This window comes from Dermacentor andersoni, chromosome 9 (genome assembly GCF_023375885.2).
Source record: "Dermacentor andersoni chromosome 9, qqDerAnde1_hic_scaffold, whole genome shotgun sequence".
Taxonomy (NCBI): Eukaryota; Metazoa; Arthropoda; class Arachnida; order Ixodida; family Ixodidae; genus Dermacentor; species Dermacentor andersoni.
Window position 1 is genome coordinate 125,434,412 of NC_092822.1, and position 15,516 is coordinate 125,449,927.

Sequence of the window (15,516 nt, forward strand, 5' to 3'; positions counted from 1 at the left end):
TTCAAGCTGTCCCATGAAAATGTTGGCATATGTGGGCCCGAATGGCGCTCCCATGCTAGTGTTGAAAGTTTTCAGGTAGTGAATAGAACCAAATTCAAAATAGTTGTGTGTGAGAACTAACCTAAGGAGTGACAGGTGAACTTCAGGAGCGCGCGCTTGGGGATTGACTGCGAGGGACTTCGATATGGCTTCAATTCCTTCACTCATGGGTATGCTAGTATAAAGGAAGAAACATACAAAGTGACTAGAATAGCATGGTCAGAAAGGATTTGGTTGACATTAATGCCGTCGAGAATTCAAAGGAAGTGGGGCTTGTCTTGAACAAAAGATGGGAGGGTGGTGGGGATCTTTGACAAATGGTGATTTAAGAATTTAGATAGTCACTCGGTAGGTGTGTTGTTAGACACTATAGGCTGACCTGGGATTTCTGCTGTAAATATTTGTTCTATGGGAAGCTTATGTGTTTTAGGAAGACTGTGTCACTTCATTGTGTCACAGAGCCAACTGGCCCACTACAACAAATTATTGTAAAATGTTAGTGAAAAACATAGCTTTCGGTTCCTTCATTCTGGCAGTTTGTTCTTTTTTTACATTACTGCTGGTTTCAACTGTGAGGAGAAAAAAAGCAATGTTTAATCACTTGAAAGGTGACCTAAATGGAATTAGTGGATTTGTCAAATGTTTTTCAATATTTATTGAATCAATGTTTGTTTTTTTCACATATACCTCCTCACACAATCCTATGCAGATGCTTTTCTTGTAAAGGGGCCAAGAATGGTAGCCCATCTGGCTAACTCTTGCGTTTTTCTTTGCATCCCAGGACAGTACCAGGCAGGAGCTACCCAACTGCAAGGTGTGCATCTCTTTTGCTCTCCTGTATGACCAAGTGTCAGCATGCCCTTCTCACATAACCAAGGCTAGCTATGCAAGCACTTGAATGGGGATGTCCTTGGGCTTCTTAGCAGGAATAGTGGTATTGACACATGTACTTGCTTGTGTTTTTTCATTGACTGTTTATCATCGGCTAGGAAATCTTAAGAAGTTGTCGCTCAGCGTAAGATGCGCATTCGTGTATAAGAACTTTCTCGAATATTGTTGCCGATTCAGTCTGCTGTTTTTGTTGCCAAACCTTGCGTAATCAGATTGTGAATGCAATGCAAATAGTGTTGTACATTCTAGAACGCACACAAAGTTTTGTTTTCATTACTGGCCCTCGGCATCATGGTGTTGGGGCCCTTGAGGGAGTACAAAAAAGCTAGCATCGCTTCCTAATAATTTCTTGTGGCATCCATTTAAGAAGGATTTAACACAGCAAGCTGGGCAAGTTGGTGACGGAACATATTGCTAGGGCTGGGAAGCGCAACCCAGACGAAAGACAAAAGGAAGCGCAGAATCACTCGCATCGCGCTCGTATTGCGCACTTCTTTTTGTCTTTCGTCCGGCTTGCAATGCCCACCCCTAGGAATAAGAAGGATTTGACACCTTCCTGAAGCCACTACAAAATACGAAGCCCCCTCACAGTTTCTCCTTATTATCTACACGAAGTGAAGCTGAGTAGTTGCTGGGCTAGTGGGTTCATACTGAACCATTTCAGACCATAAGATTTAAGTGCAGAATGAAAACGGAAAGGGCGAGGCAACAAGGTGAGCTTTCAGTTGTTTATTCTGCTTACAAAGACATCCAATATATGTAGCAGTGTATGCACACTGTGCAGCTATCTAAAGAAACTCTCATCACTGCACCCGGCTCTCAATAAAACATCTCTCTGAAGGAAAGAGGGAAACAGATGCATGTCGCCTAATTATTAACCCGAAAAGCCTCTAATAATTATTCACGTGCCACTGCATCTACCCAGAATCCTTATCTTGTCGTGGCTCACACACTGCAGTCGGGCACTGAAGTGTGAATGCGCTTCATCCTTACCTTTTATTAAAGACAGCTCACATTCATTGACACAGCAATCGGTCTGGCTGACATAGACCTTACCACAGCCACAAGATAACAGAATCTCATAGATGACTCCAGTGGGGCATTTCCCGTATAACCTGGTGTACTTCTTAGTGCAACCATGCATCTTGCTTGACACAGAGAACAAGATGGGCACTTGATGTCTTTTTGCTACCTTCTTTAGGTTGCACCTTGTATAGAACGAGGTGAAAGTTTTAGCATGCACCCAATAGATTCCAAGCTTTTATTCACCTTACCAACAACATTGTCTGTGTGCTTTGTCCAGCTCTAGTTTCAAGTCAGTTGCACCAAAGTACTCATATTCCGCTACCCGAGCTAAGGGAGCACTGGACAGTGTGTAGGTAAATATAAAGGCCTGTGTGTATGTGTCACTGTCATGCAGACTGTCTTCAGGAAATTTAGACATTTGCCATTTCTTATGTGCATTGTTCAATATTTTATGCAAGTACACAGTGAGTTTAACTTGGTTGGCTACCAGTGTTATTTGACTAAAATTTATGCTGTCTGCAAACATCTGGCTTGAACTGATGAGTCAGCTATAACATTAGGAACAGTGGGGGTTTCCGAGCACTGAACCCTGTAGCACCCCAGACGTAACACAACCTATGGCAGAGTGACTTTCTTGAACAGTGCCAGTTAGCTAGAAAGGCCTCAATACAGTGAACAACATTGCAGTTTCCCAATACTATTTCTAATTTCATTAATAGTTTCTGGTGACTAACAATATCAAGTGCTGTTTTAAAATCTAGATAACTGATATCAATCTGTCCTCTTCTGTCAAGCAATTCACTGAGAAAGTGTGTAGTTTCCACAAATTCTGTCACCGCCAACAGGCCGTCATGAAATCCGTACTTGAACTCACTGAAAAACTTGTGATACAGAAATTTTTGAAGTCGGTTGCCCCGAAGTACTTGTATTCTGCTAGCCGAGCTAAGGGAACACGGGACAATGTTTAGGTAAATATAAAGGCTTGCATGTATGTGTTACTGTCATGCAGACTGTCTTCAGCAAATTTAGACATTTGCCATTTCTTACACGCATCGATCATTAATTTTATGCAAGTATGCATCGAGTTTAACTTGGTTGGCTACCAATGCATTAAAATTTATGCAGTCTGTTTATGCAGTATGTCTGGAGATTATATGTTCGAACTAGGCTTGTGTGAATATTGGATATTTTCTAAGAATTTGATCAAATATTATGCTACTCGATATTTCAGTATTCATAGTTTATGAAATACTATATTTCAAACAAATTATTATACATATATTTTTTATGCATTAGTCACACTCCCAATTACAACACCCTGTAAACAAACAAAAAATCTGTCCGTATAACTCGCGAAAATCCATATGTTTGTTGAATCTGGAAATGTTTGCCCAGATGTTTGTTGGATTAGTCTTTATTTCTGCCGGCAGTTCTGTTCCCCTCTGCTGCTGTGAAACCATCACAGCAGTGTGGGGTGCACTGACGTGAAAACACACCTCGATGCAAAATTTGCACTGGCGCGAAGCCACACCTCAAGTCAAAATTTTACTGCTAACATTTATTAATTTTTAGTGCGTGTTATACAGGCACTGAAAAGAAAAGGCCATTGGTGGTGTGTACTATAAGTTCGGTGACAGACACCCGGCAAAACAGCGCTGGTTCCCATTGGACTATGAATGTCCAAAAATATCCAGAGGACAGCAATTAAAGGACATTCGAATGTCCGCCAGTCATCCGCACATATCTGCCGGATTTACTGTGGATATCTCTAGCAGCTTAAGGTGTGACTAAAAGGGGCCGTCCAGTTAAGGTCCCGTGGATGCCTACAACAGGCTATTTGCTCTTTTAGAATGGCCACAGGACATCCATAGGCTACAAATTTTACGAATATGGGATGTCTAAGGGTCGTCAATTTTTTTATTTCATTGTATTTATACTGGCACCGATGTGGTCTTCCGCCTCTCAGGTCAATAATGCCATAACGCCAGTGTCATTGCAACACCCACATGCATGTTTTTCTACTGCAATATGAATGCTGGAACACAAACAGTTACGGCAATTAATTTAACGGAGGCCCATCATACTGCTGTATAGCTAGGAGCAGACGCTTTTAGAGTTTTTTTATTTATTTAATGTATAACAGCAACATAGAATGGTCAACATACAAGCTTCCATATGTCGGGCAGCAAGCTGGAGACCACAGCACTTATAAGAAACTGCAGACAATCCGCTTAACATAAGTATTCTTCAGGGATGCAGGCCTCGGCTGCTGCCCAGGTTACATGACATGTATGAAAAGGAGGTCAGCAAACTGTGGTCCTTTATAGTCTGGTCTTTGCTTTTCGGCGATACTTCAGTCAGGCTGTAGCTGATACATTGATACCATCTTGAATGTTGCCAATTTCAAGAAATAAGTGCTGCTATGGATGAATAATGTAGTCACACACGTTGAACGTACTCAAGCAAATGAGTAAAATATTTTTTTTTTATAGCTTACAAACACACATTTCAACAGAAAGCAGAAAAATCTTATCTCATAATTTAAGCCAAGCCTTAGCCACAATGTAACAATTGAACAGAACTATATAAATGCATACACAACGACTACTCAACAATCACAAAGGAGATGGTGGGCCATGCCTTGACTAACCATTTTGCTAGTGATACGACTTGTTAGTGCTACCTTGGCATGTGACTTGTAAAATAACCTAGTACAGTGAAGCGCGACTGGACGAGGACAGAAAAGAATTTCGACACATACACAGTACTAAGTTTTAATCACAAATTTAAATTTTTGCAGCTGCACGATATACATACATAACAAGGTTGTCAAGAACAGGAGTGTCAACATTTAAAGGCATACACCAAGGAACTGAAATGTGTCAAAACAGCTTAATCACAATTTGCTTGTACTCTTACACGGCACTGCACTTTTGCGCAACTATCTCAATAACTCGAGAAGCTGCATCTCTTTTTCTGATAACACCACTGAAGGCATGTTCACACTTTTCTTTCATCTATCATTTTTTTTCAATTTCATAAGCCTCAAGAATTTTAAAAACCTTAACTATGTTTACTGATGTCTTGTCCCTTTTGGTACGTATGCATGAAGTACCTGTAGGCAATGTTATAAGATTCTTACACTTGGGTTTTTACTTTTTATTACGAGGTTTCTGCAGGAGGTTTATTCGATTCAACTAACCTTCTCTGTACCTTCAGCTCCTATTAAAGGGACACTAAAGGCAAATACTAAGTGTCTGTGGACTGTTTAAGTGCCATTCCAGAAACCTCGCAATGCTTGTTTCCTGCCCAGAAAAGACTTAGTCTACGGGAAAATTGCATCTCAAGGGTCCAAATACCTTCTTCTAAATTCAAATCTCCCGCCATCATACCAAAGGATTAGTGACGTTGCATATGCCATCACCACCCTTTGCTGCCATCAGTGAGTAAAACGGCACCCAACAGACTGCGGTACCAAGCCAAGACAGAGCGGTGGATTCGCCATTGCAGCTGCTTTTCGGTCAAGTTGCTTAGGCCATTTGGGCATCCCGCGATATCACATGGAAGTTGAGTTCTCTGCTACTTGCAGTTTGTGCGAGTTTCGTGAGCCAGCAAAACCAGCACAGCACTACGCAATAATGAAACTACTGAAATGCGCAAGCGTGGGAGGCACGGAGTCGAGGGAAAACGAAACCTTTCGACCACCTTCCGTCATTATCAAGGGTAATTTAAACGATTTCTTCTTTCTAAAAACGAAATAGAACTGAACAAGTAGCATTTTATTTCGTCTTATAGTACATTACAAGGATGTTTTTTGCAATGAGTGGTTGAGTACTAGCGACAGAATTTAACTGAGGAGTGCTTTCATTATAGGGCAAGTGCTTGCGTCCCGGAGGAGTCTCTAACCAGGCCCTGCATTTACCTAAATTTCTCGGTTATTAAGGCTCTGTTCGTGATAATATCGACACCTTAAAAATTCTTGGGTACTAATCTATTACTTTAGTTTGATTTAATATTTGCCTTTAGTGTCCCTTTAATGGTGTACTGCACCTAGGCCTTGAATTCCCCGAGGTGCACCTTGCACTCCTGTGTTCGATTGCACGGTGCAGTGCACCCTTAAACCTTGCACTGAGTAGCTGCAGCCCAGTGCACCACAACTGGCACCACCTGCACCTTTTCATTTGTGGTGCCGTGCATATTTCTGAATCGAACAAACCAAGGTGCAATAGGCCCGTACTTCCTTTTCCATCTGCACACTTGAAACTTATAAAACGCACTGTTATAGACAGCCTTCAGAATAGTGTTTGCCTGCGCTCATGGGGTGCACGCAGCACAAAATGGTTCCCAGCAGAATGTACTGACACGGACAGAAAGGGATGACGGCACACACGGTCATGTGTTGTCGACACACCAGTGTGTGTCATTGTCCCTTTCTGTCCGTGTCGGTATGTTCTGCTGGAAACCTTTTTTTTTAATACAACCTTGTTTACATAATTTATTAATGAAGTCATGTGACCACAAGGTTGAAACAAGTTTCAGGAGCCAGGCTAAGTGTCTGGTCTATTCTGGTTACCCCTTGTGACTATTGACCTAAGTAGCGGAGGGTTTGAGTAAGAAATATGGGTCTGATTCGAATGGGTGCAATGACACTGCCACACCAAAGAAAGTGGCGATCGTACCTTACATAGACAGCAGCTTGCATAAAAAGTCTGCAGGGACGCAGTTTTTTCTGCTCCAGAACGATTGCAGAGGATCTGCAAGAAGGTAAACTCTGACAAGGTACAGGCAACTGCCTGTACCACAAGACATTGCAAGCAATTTGTCAATTGCATGCTGAATGTTGTTTATTTCACGCAAATGTATGTATATCAGTCATTCAGGCAATTGTAATAATTAGAGGCTAAAGGAGCATCATTATAATGTCACAAAAGGTATTTCAGGCCATCTAGGCATGCATTGCTAGGATTGTGGCTGTGTCCCAGTCTTTGAAGAAAGTACTATTTCGAAGCAAGCCCAGTGCAGAATGAGAAGAGAAACTCTTGAGGCTTATGAAATTGAGAAAATGAAAGAAAAGTGTATGAGCACGCCTTTGCTGACGTTATCAGAAAAAGAGATGCGGTTTCTCAAGTTATCGAGACAGTCGTGTAGAAGTGCAGTGCCCTGCAAAAGTGCAAACAGGTTGTGATTAAACGCTTTGACATGTATCAGTTCCTTGGTGTGTGCCTCTCAATGCTGACCTTCTTGTTTTTGTTTTCAATCGTCCAGTTCTGTATATATATTGTGCACATGCGAACATAAAAATTTGTAGTTGAAGTTAGCAATGTGTGTGTGTCCAAATTTTCTCTGTCCTCATCCTGTTGTGCTGCACTGTGTTGTCATGATCCTAACCAACTAGCCTGCAAATGTGCTTTAGCTAAAATAACATGTTTTGAATGAGCTTTCACAATCTAGACTCATTGTCGTCATTACGCTATGCAAGCATGGTATGCAAGCACCGCATCTGTTGCCATCTTGTGATTTCAATGGCGATGACACTGGCTATGCTGGCGCAGTAGACTGTTACTGTGGCAAACCCTGTAAACGCAGTTTCATTTTCATACTTGACTGCACTGCACAGGTACTTTTGGGCTGCACAATTTCACTTGAAAAAAAAAAAAAAATGTTCGCTTTAGAACCTGTTAAAAACTGTAATCGTTCACTGTGAGCTACCGTTCTTACTAGAAAGTTTTTCCATGGTAGTCCAAGAATAGGCATTTTCAGCAGGGGATGATGTGCGATGGTCGTGTTCACTGTCCCCCTAAGCTCTGCGAAGACAGACACTGCTGCCGAAGGGGTCACAGTTTAGGTCAGCATTACTGTCGGGTGCACATGTGCTGACCAATCAAGTTTGAATTATCTGGCGAGGGACAATTTTAACATGGAAATAACGTCTGGGCCCACAGAAATTTATGCGAGCCAGCACGAACCTAACCGAGATAAGATTACCCAGAAATTGAATCAACTTGAGTCGAATTTATGGAAGTCTGCTGTAGTAGCATGTTGGCTGACAGCTACTCCTCATTGTGCCTTCACCTCGATGCGTTTCTCGGGCCATTGCCATTGCCTGCGGTCTAGTCTGCTTTTCACCTGGTCGTTCCCTTCAGGCTGTTTGAACGCAACCTGTGAACATGTGCTGCTGCCCAAGGGCTCTTGTTGTAAATATCGGTTGTGACTGCTTCCGTTGCATTGTCTTGTGCTGTTCCACCATCAGCCCAAACTGCTTGCCCTGCTGATTAAACACTTGTTCACAGGACAGTCTTCCCTCTTCGCCCACCTTCCAATGAAAATAATGTCTCATTATGTGCAGTTCAGTGCTTGCATGAATAGCTAGCCCAGCCTTTCTGCATGCTCTATTTGATGGCCCAGAAGGAAATGGAGAGGCCACATCATAAGCTTCGTGGTAACAAAGGACGAAGGGTACAACGCATTCTTCGTCCTTTGCCTTAGTGCCAAGTTTTGTCTCTTACAATGAATCCAATCCAGCTAACCTAACTTGCAGTCCCAATAAAGCCTCATCTACGATGACACAGCGTCCCAGTTTACATTGGATATCAAATGGCAGAATGTATTTATACCCCAGTCACTGGTATCTTGCCTGGGAGGCTGGGTGTGAAAGGGATTACTCTTTGCCTGCTATAAATAAAACAATGGCATATGGTCAGTGATTTCAGTGTATGAAAAACCAGCATTCCATAACTACTCAAACATACTAAGTAAATGGAGACTCACTACTGGAGTCAGATGCATAGCAACACTAATGGTGTTAGTCAAGTCCATTTGAGTGAGCTAATTTTAGGAGATTCATTGCACCTAAATGAGTGGAAATCACTATAATAATAAAAAATCACCAAGACCTTAAGGAACAATAAATGACAAATCACTATTGAAAAGCATGAAAAAAATCATTTATGGAGCCAGACAGGGGTCAACAGAGCACCGTAGGAGTGGTTCATAATTGTATACAGTTATAATTGCTCAGCAACAACAAAGTATTTGACAGTGTACAAGATTTGTTCAATAACATAGATTCGTTACAGCACAAAGCATCATTACTGTGGTACTTATTAAAGTGGACTGTATGTCGACTAAGTTAAAATGCACACTTGTTTGTATTCAACCTAATGTTAACAGACAATGATGCCACATCAGGTACCATTTCATCACTCTGCTGATTTCATAGAAATTTATTCTCATTGGAAACTGAACACATCACAGTCATCGATGGGCAGTCTGTTTCCAACAATTAAATACCATTTTCTGGCAAAGCCAATTCTTTGTTTTCTTGTTAGAATCCTTTTGAAGCTGACCTGACCTTGGGCCAAGGAAAGGGCCTCATGTTGAAACATCAGCTTTGGGCAAAGTCTCAAGTTTAGACAACTATGGCCACAGCTGCTCTCGTGCTAGCTTCTGCAGGCACTGTTGCTTCTCGTCATCCTGTTGGGTGCACATGTGGGCAAGTCTACCTGCCACCATCTTGGAATAAATGTGGCTGACACAGATGTAACGCAAAAGAAAAACCATGTGTCTGGCCTTGCTTTCTTGTGACTCGTTAGCATAGCTTTTTCCAAGATGATGAATTGCCCAAATAATGGCCTTCCACGATATTCTCACAAATCTGCAGGAGAGCAGCTAAGTGCTTTCTTACCAACGACTACCATATTGCTTGTGGTAGAAATATTTAACACTGGGAGTTGTGAGCTTTTAAGAAACATTGACGTCATCTTTGCCAAAACTTGTTTTTTTTTTCTTACCTTTCCTCGTAAACCTGGCAGACCAGGAGTACCGTAAGTTGCTTCATTTCTCTCTTGGCCCTTCCTTGGTAACAATGATTTGTGAGTGCTGTAGCATGACATATGTTTGACAAAGCTGATGAGAGATGGCTTCAGCTTGTGCAGAATGTCTTTATTTTGAGTACCATGTTTATACTGAAAATGGTACTTGATGCTTCGCACTCGTGTGCTAGTCGCTGAATGTGCGTGCCGTTTAATGCAACATAGATAACCAAAAGCAAAAACAGTAACAAAGTAAATAGACACCAATTGGCCCTCATGTCAATCCTGTGCTGGTCAAACTTCTGCTATCACAGGAGCCTCACTGATTAGTGCAGGCAATTCTTTATTTTAATGATGCTAGCTTCTCACTAGTGGTCCAAGCTGTATATTTGCACAAGCATTGGATGTCCTCAATCCTAGAATAGTGGTGATTTCGCTTTGAGCAGCAGCGAGACCCTGACAATGTGCAGATTCTCAGTGAATGTATACTAATGTGAGGGGCAAAGAATGCATGTCTAGTATTTCTCTTATGTGTAATAAATGTGGATGTGCTGTCAGCAAAGTATGTTTTCTCTTACATGCCCAAGTTAGTCTGTCATGTGACCCAAATATAGTATGGGCGCATGTCCCAAGATGTACCTGCTGTGGTGGCTTAGTTGCTTCGGCATTCCACTGCTAAGCCCAAGGGAGCAGGATCAAATCCCAACCTCGGCGGCTGCATTTCGGGGGGGGGCAACATGCAAAAACACCCATATTGCGCCAAAGCATCGAGCTGCGCAAATCGGCGCCAAAACACTAATCTCGAATGAAGTTTAAAAATTTATCAGGATGTATGTGTCTGCAGTGGCAGCCACCCAGCCATAGACATGCATTGGCTAGTACTTTGCCCTGCAATCCAAGCCTAAGCAATCTGTTCCAGCGTGGGTGTCTTTGGAGTGTGGGTGCGTTTGGATGCATAATTCTAACCAGGCCACAAGAAAATGAAAACCGTTTTGTGCTATACAGTGAATACTACTGTTTTACAGCGAGGCTGTTGGCCTCTAGTTGGTCAAGATTTTTTGTGTCCGCTGGCAAAAGAAGATGAGCCGCAAAAAAGTGCATATCTCTTGCGGAATCAGCGTACAAAACACAGCTCAATATTCATTTCAATAAAAAAAACCACAAAACAAACGTCGAAACCACAGGATGGATAAGGCGCCTGTGAACAATGCGAGACACATTCCTTCGCCCCACATGTGTTCCCCGGTAAAGATTATGGTTGCATAAGCTGCGCCAATTGGAAAGGGGCAACAGCATCATACCAATCAGTGAGTCACATCACCAAACTTCATATATAAAAGGGAGACCTGCCTAGCAACTCATTCAGTTCATTACAAGACTGCTATGGGTACACCACGTAAAGTTAGAACTCGCAAAGAGCTGTGTGAATATGATGAGTGTCAAAGAGTGCAAAATCATAATGCTCAACAATGGTGTCATACTAAGACAAGGCAGAACAATAAAACATTTCATATCCCCATCGACGGTGTTTGAGTGGTTTTCTAACAGCTTCGCTGGCCATCCACTTTTGCAGGGTTGGGATAGTGAGTCAATTTTTTTTATAAAAGTGTTACATGTTTGCGTATATAAAGATGACTTGATCTGGTGCTCATTTCATGGAGCAGTCAGGAAGGAAAGCCGCGCTGGATGAACAAGGTTTTACAGTCTGCTCAGTGTGTAGCCCATCAGCTTCGTTATAAATTTTAGCACTTGATTTTGTGCCCTATTTCTAAACATATTCCGCACGTGCACCATGCCTGGTTATTGGGGTGATAGTGCGCCTCACCGACAAAAGACCTGCTTGCTTTCATGAAACTTCTTGGTCACAAATATCCGATGGAAACTGCAATTGTCACTCAAATTTGCAGTCAGGCTACACTATTTTTTGCACAGCCACATCACACAAAATCAGGATCTTGCCACTGCAGAACGCAAGCCAAGGATGTGAAGTTTTGTATTTAGTCAACCTTAGTAGCCAAATTGTGTTCATAACACAACAATAATAACACTTCCATTTCAGATATCCACTGTGCTTCTACTTTCAATGCTTATTTTTCTTCTATATTCACAACAGAAGATCAGCCTTATCTGCCAGACTTATCGAAGCTAAACTACCAATACATGTCACCAATAGAAATAACAGTTGAAGGTGTTGCATGCCTGATAAATAACCTCAAGCTAACCACACCCTGTGGCATTGACGACATTACTTCTAAAATTCTGAAAAACACTCCTAGCATCTAGTAAAATTCTGTCTCACATCTTCAGGCAATCTTTAGAGACTGGTGAGCTGCCCTCAGACTGGAAGATAGCAAAGGTCATACCCATATCTAAGGCAGGTAATAAACACGCACTAGAAAACTACTGTCCAGTATCATTAACATCTGTATGCTGCAAAATGCTAGAACATGTAATTGCATCAGATGTCTACAGTCGCCTAGAAGCCAACAAACTTTTATTTTCTAATCAACATGGATTTCGGAGAAACTTCTCTTGTAAGATGCAGTTATTAGAATTAGCAACTGATCCACCACTCCCTACGACGTCCTCGGATCCTGACCATGACTTGCCATTTGTCGGCGTTATCGACGCCATAAGGATGGCTGAGCACCAGTGCGCTGACGCTGAGCTGCTGCCGCTGATCGAGCACCTTCAAGGAGTCGAAGGTGCCTTACCCCGCTCGCTCGTGCGCGGCTTATAATCGTACTCTTTGCACAACAACGTCCTTTACAGGAAAAACCGCGGAAGCAGTCCCAATACTTACCTCCTTGTCGTGCCGTCGGCGCTGCGCTAAGACATTTTGCAAGCGTGCCACGATGAGCCATGCGCGGTACACTTGGGATTCGCTAAAACATTAGCAAGGATACAACAGAAGTATTACTGGCCCCGGCTTTTTTATTCTGTGCAACGGTATGTGAAGACCTGCAGTGATTGTCAGTGCCACAAGAAACCACCAGTTAAACCGGCTGGCTTTCTCCACCCTGTGGACCCTCCTCAAGCACCATTCCAACAAATAGGAATGGATCTATTCGGGCCATTCCCAGTGACCTCTGCGCGCAACAAATGGATAGTCGTTGCTACCGACTACTTTGGTACGCCGAAACCGAAGCTATTCTGCAAGCAAACTCGTATGAAGTAGCCAAGTTCTTTGTACACCACATCGTCCTACGACATGGTGCACCGTTTGTTCTCATCACCGACTGCTGCGCAGCATTTACATCCGCACTTATGGAGGACGTTCTCCAGCTGATGCATTGCTCTCACCGTAAGAGCACTGCGTATCACCCTCAAATCAATGGATTAACTGAACGTCTGAACAGAACGCTGGCTGATATGCTCTCCATGTATATCGACGTAGAGCACAAGATGTGGGATGAGATTTTACTATATGTAACCTTCGTGTATAACACTGCTGTACAGGAGACTACACAGTTTACGCCGTTCGAACTTGTATACGGGTGCCACGTCACGTCAACACTTGACGCCATGCTACCTCTGGTTGATAATAGCCCGCCCAGCGAACACGCAGAAGAATTCGTACAAAGGGCCGAAGAAGCACGCCAGCTTGCTCGGCATCGTATGCAGATCCAACAGCATACCGAAACCGTTCGATACAACCAGGGTCAACGCGACGTCCATTACAATAGCGGTGCCTTTGTGTGGCTCTGGATGCCCATTCATCACCGTGGGCTCTCGGAAAAGTTGCTCCGCTAGTATTTTGGACCCTACAAGATTACACGCCGCCTCAGTGACGTGATCTACGAAGTCGTCCCCTGCAGTTCTGACCCCGGTTAGCTCCGTCGTCCTCCTCATGCTGAAGTTATTCATGTAGTGCATGTGAAACCATACTATGCGCATACATGAATGCCGAGATGCACCTGAGTAGCTCCATTTCTTGTTGTCTCTGAAATAACTTTTTCACGCGAACGAGACGGTTGCGTTTCGCATGGGGGGCAACTGACACAATGACGTGGGGCTCCCGCACTGCGGGATGGTGCACGCAAAGGTCAGCACTGTGAAAGACGATGAAGCGCGTAAGCTGCACACTCGTCTTTCTGGCCCGCCATTAAAGAGAAGCATCTATTTTGTAAGAGTTCATCTTCAATCTACATTACAATATGATACTATTGAAGTTCTAGCACAAAGCTTCATTCCTGTATACTTAAATCTAGAATAATGTAGCATGCCCACAATGCCGAAAATGTGGTTGAGTAATAGGCGACTTGCAAAATAGTGTCCACCCTTTTTCGTACGTAGCCATGGCCGTACCACGCACTAGAAGATCTGGCTGGACAACAATGGCTATCTCCACTGTTACCTGGGCTGCAACAAGTCTGGTCTGCAAACAAGACACACAACAGTGTGCTATCTTGTTTTTGTTTGGCCCTGTTTTTGGCACTGTTTTGTTTTTCCAAGTCATGTACCAGCTAGGTCATCGACATACATTATCTAAATTCATCAATTCCACCACGGGCGATGGACCCCTGGCAGCCTAGCCCCGGACACCAACATCAACAACCGTTGGACAAATAAAGTTTATTCCTATCCTATCCTATCAATTCGTAAACGAAATTTCAGTTTGAAATATCGTTTCTAAATATAGCATATGGATGATAGCGTAATTTGATGTCTAGTGGACGCACACCTTAAATGATGAAAAACTTTTGTTAGAAGTTAAGTAAAGTGTTTCGGCAATGCAGAAACGTGCATCCTCGTTGTTAAAGCATTCTTGTCCAGGGAATGCTAGGAGTTTGTCATTGCGCGGTTTACCACCTCCATATATATACTGCAGTAGTGTAGAAAGATGGGTGAGTTAGAAAGGATGCGTGCTTATTCATCAGCGTCGAAAACAACAGAGGACACAAATTTAAAGGGCAACTCCGGCATTTTTTTAACCATACTAGGACAGTGTCATTTTCAAATGGCATTGACAGTCCTCTCAGGATGAGTCGATGACGTCGGGTCCTGCACTACCATAATGTCAGCGTGCAGAAAGCATGTTAAACATGCAGTACCCGTGGCACTAATACCAAACAAGCGAAGTTGATGATGTCTCCTGACGACACAGGGAGCTTTTACAGATTTTCCTAACTAGACAGCGGCTATTTCAGCGGCGGTGGCGGTGTAGTCTCTGATGTCACAAACATAGGGTGGCCAGTAAAGAGTTGTGAGTCTAGAACGCAAGCAATCTTTAAAATTCATTTTCAGGAATTCTAAATGACTTGCAGCCGTATTGCTTGGCAAAGATAATCAGTGTGCAAAAGAGAATGTATATTCAAAATTTTATTAAGATCGGTGGACATCGAAAAGTCGCTGGAGTTGCCCGTAAGAGGGCATGTGAAAATGGTTGTCTAACTGCAGTTGTCCTGTGTCCTTCTAACTCAGTGGTCTTCTGTTGTTTTTTGCACTGATTAATAAGCGCGCGCGCGCACACACACACACACACACACACACACACACACACGCACACACGCACACGCACACGCACGCACACACACACACACACACACACACGCACACACACATGTATGTATAGAGAGAGAGAGAGAGAGGTTAAGAAGGTGGAGGAGTGGTAGTTGTCAGTGGAGAATTCCTCTCGAAATAAATTTCTGGCTACACCACTGGCCAGGCCGGTTCTGCGCTGTACCGTGAGTGTTTACAAAATTTCGTTGAGCTGTGACAAAGTCTGCATAGGTCAAACCGGCCACTG

The 15,516-nt window shown here is 43.0% G+C and overlaps 1 protein-coding gene across 8 annotated transcripts in view; it reads left to right on the forward strand.

Annotated features, from left to right (window-relative positions):
• Positions 1–15,516, forward strand: part of Cadps (calcium-dependent secretion activator 1) — a 468,212-nt gene that overhangs the window by 220,561 nt on the left and 232,135 nt on the right. For 7 of the 8 annotated variants that reach the window (XM_055069950.2, XM_055069951.2, XM_055069952.1 and 4 more), the window contains 2 exons: positions 821–853; positions 9,768–9,779. In XM_055069950.2, the coding sequence (XP_054925925.1) occupies positions 821–853; positions 9,768–9,779 (45 nt within the window). The remainder of the gene's footprint in view (positions 1–820; positions 854–9,767; positions 9,780–15,516) is intronic. The other variant, XM_050177227.2, reaches the window with a different exon arrangement.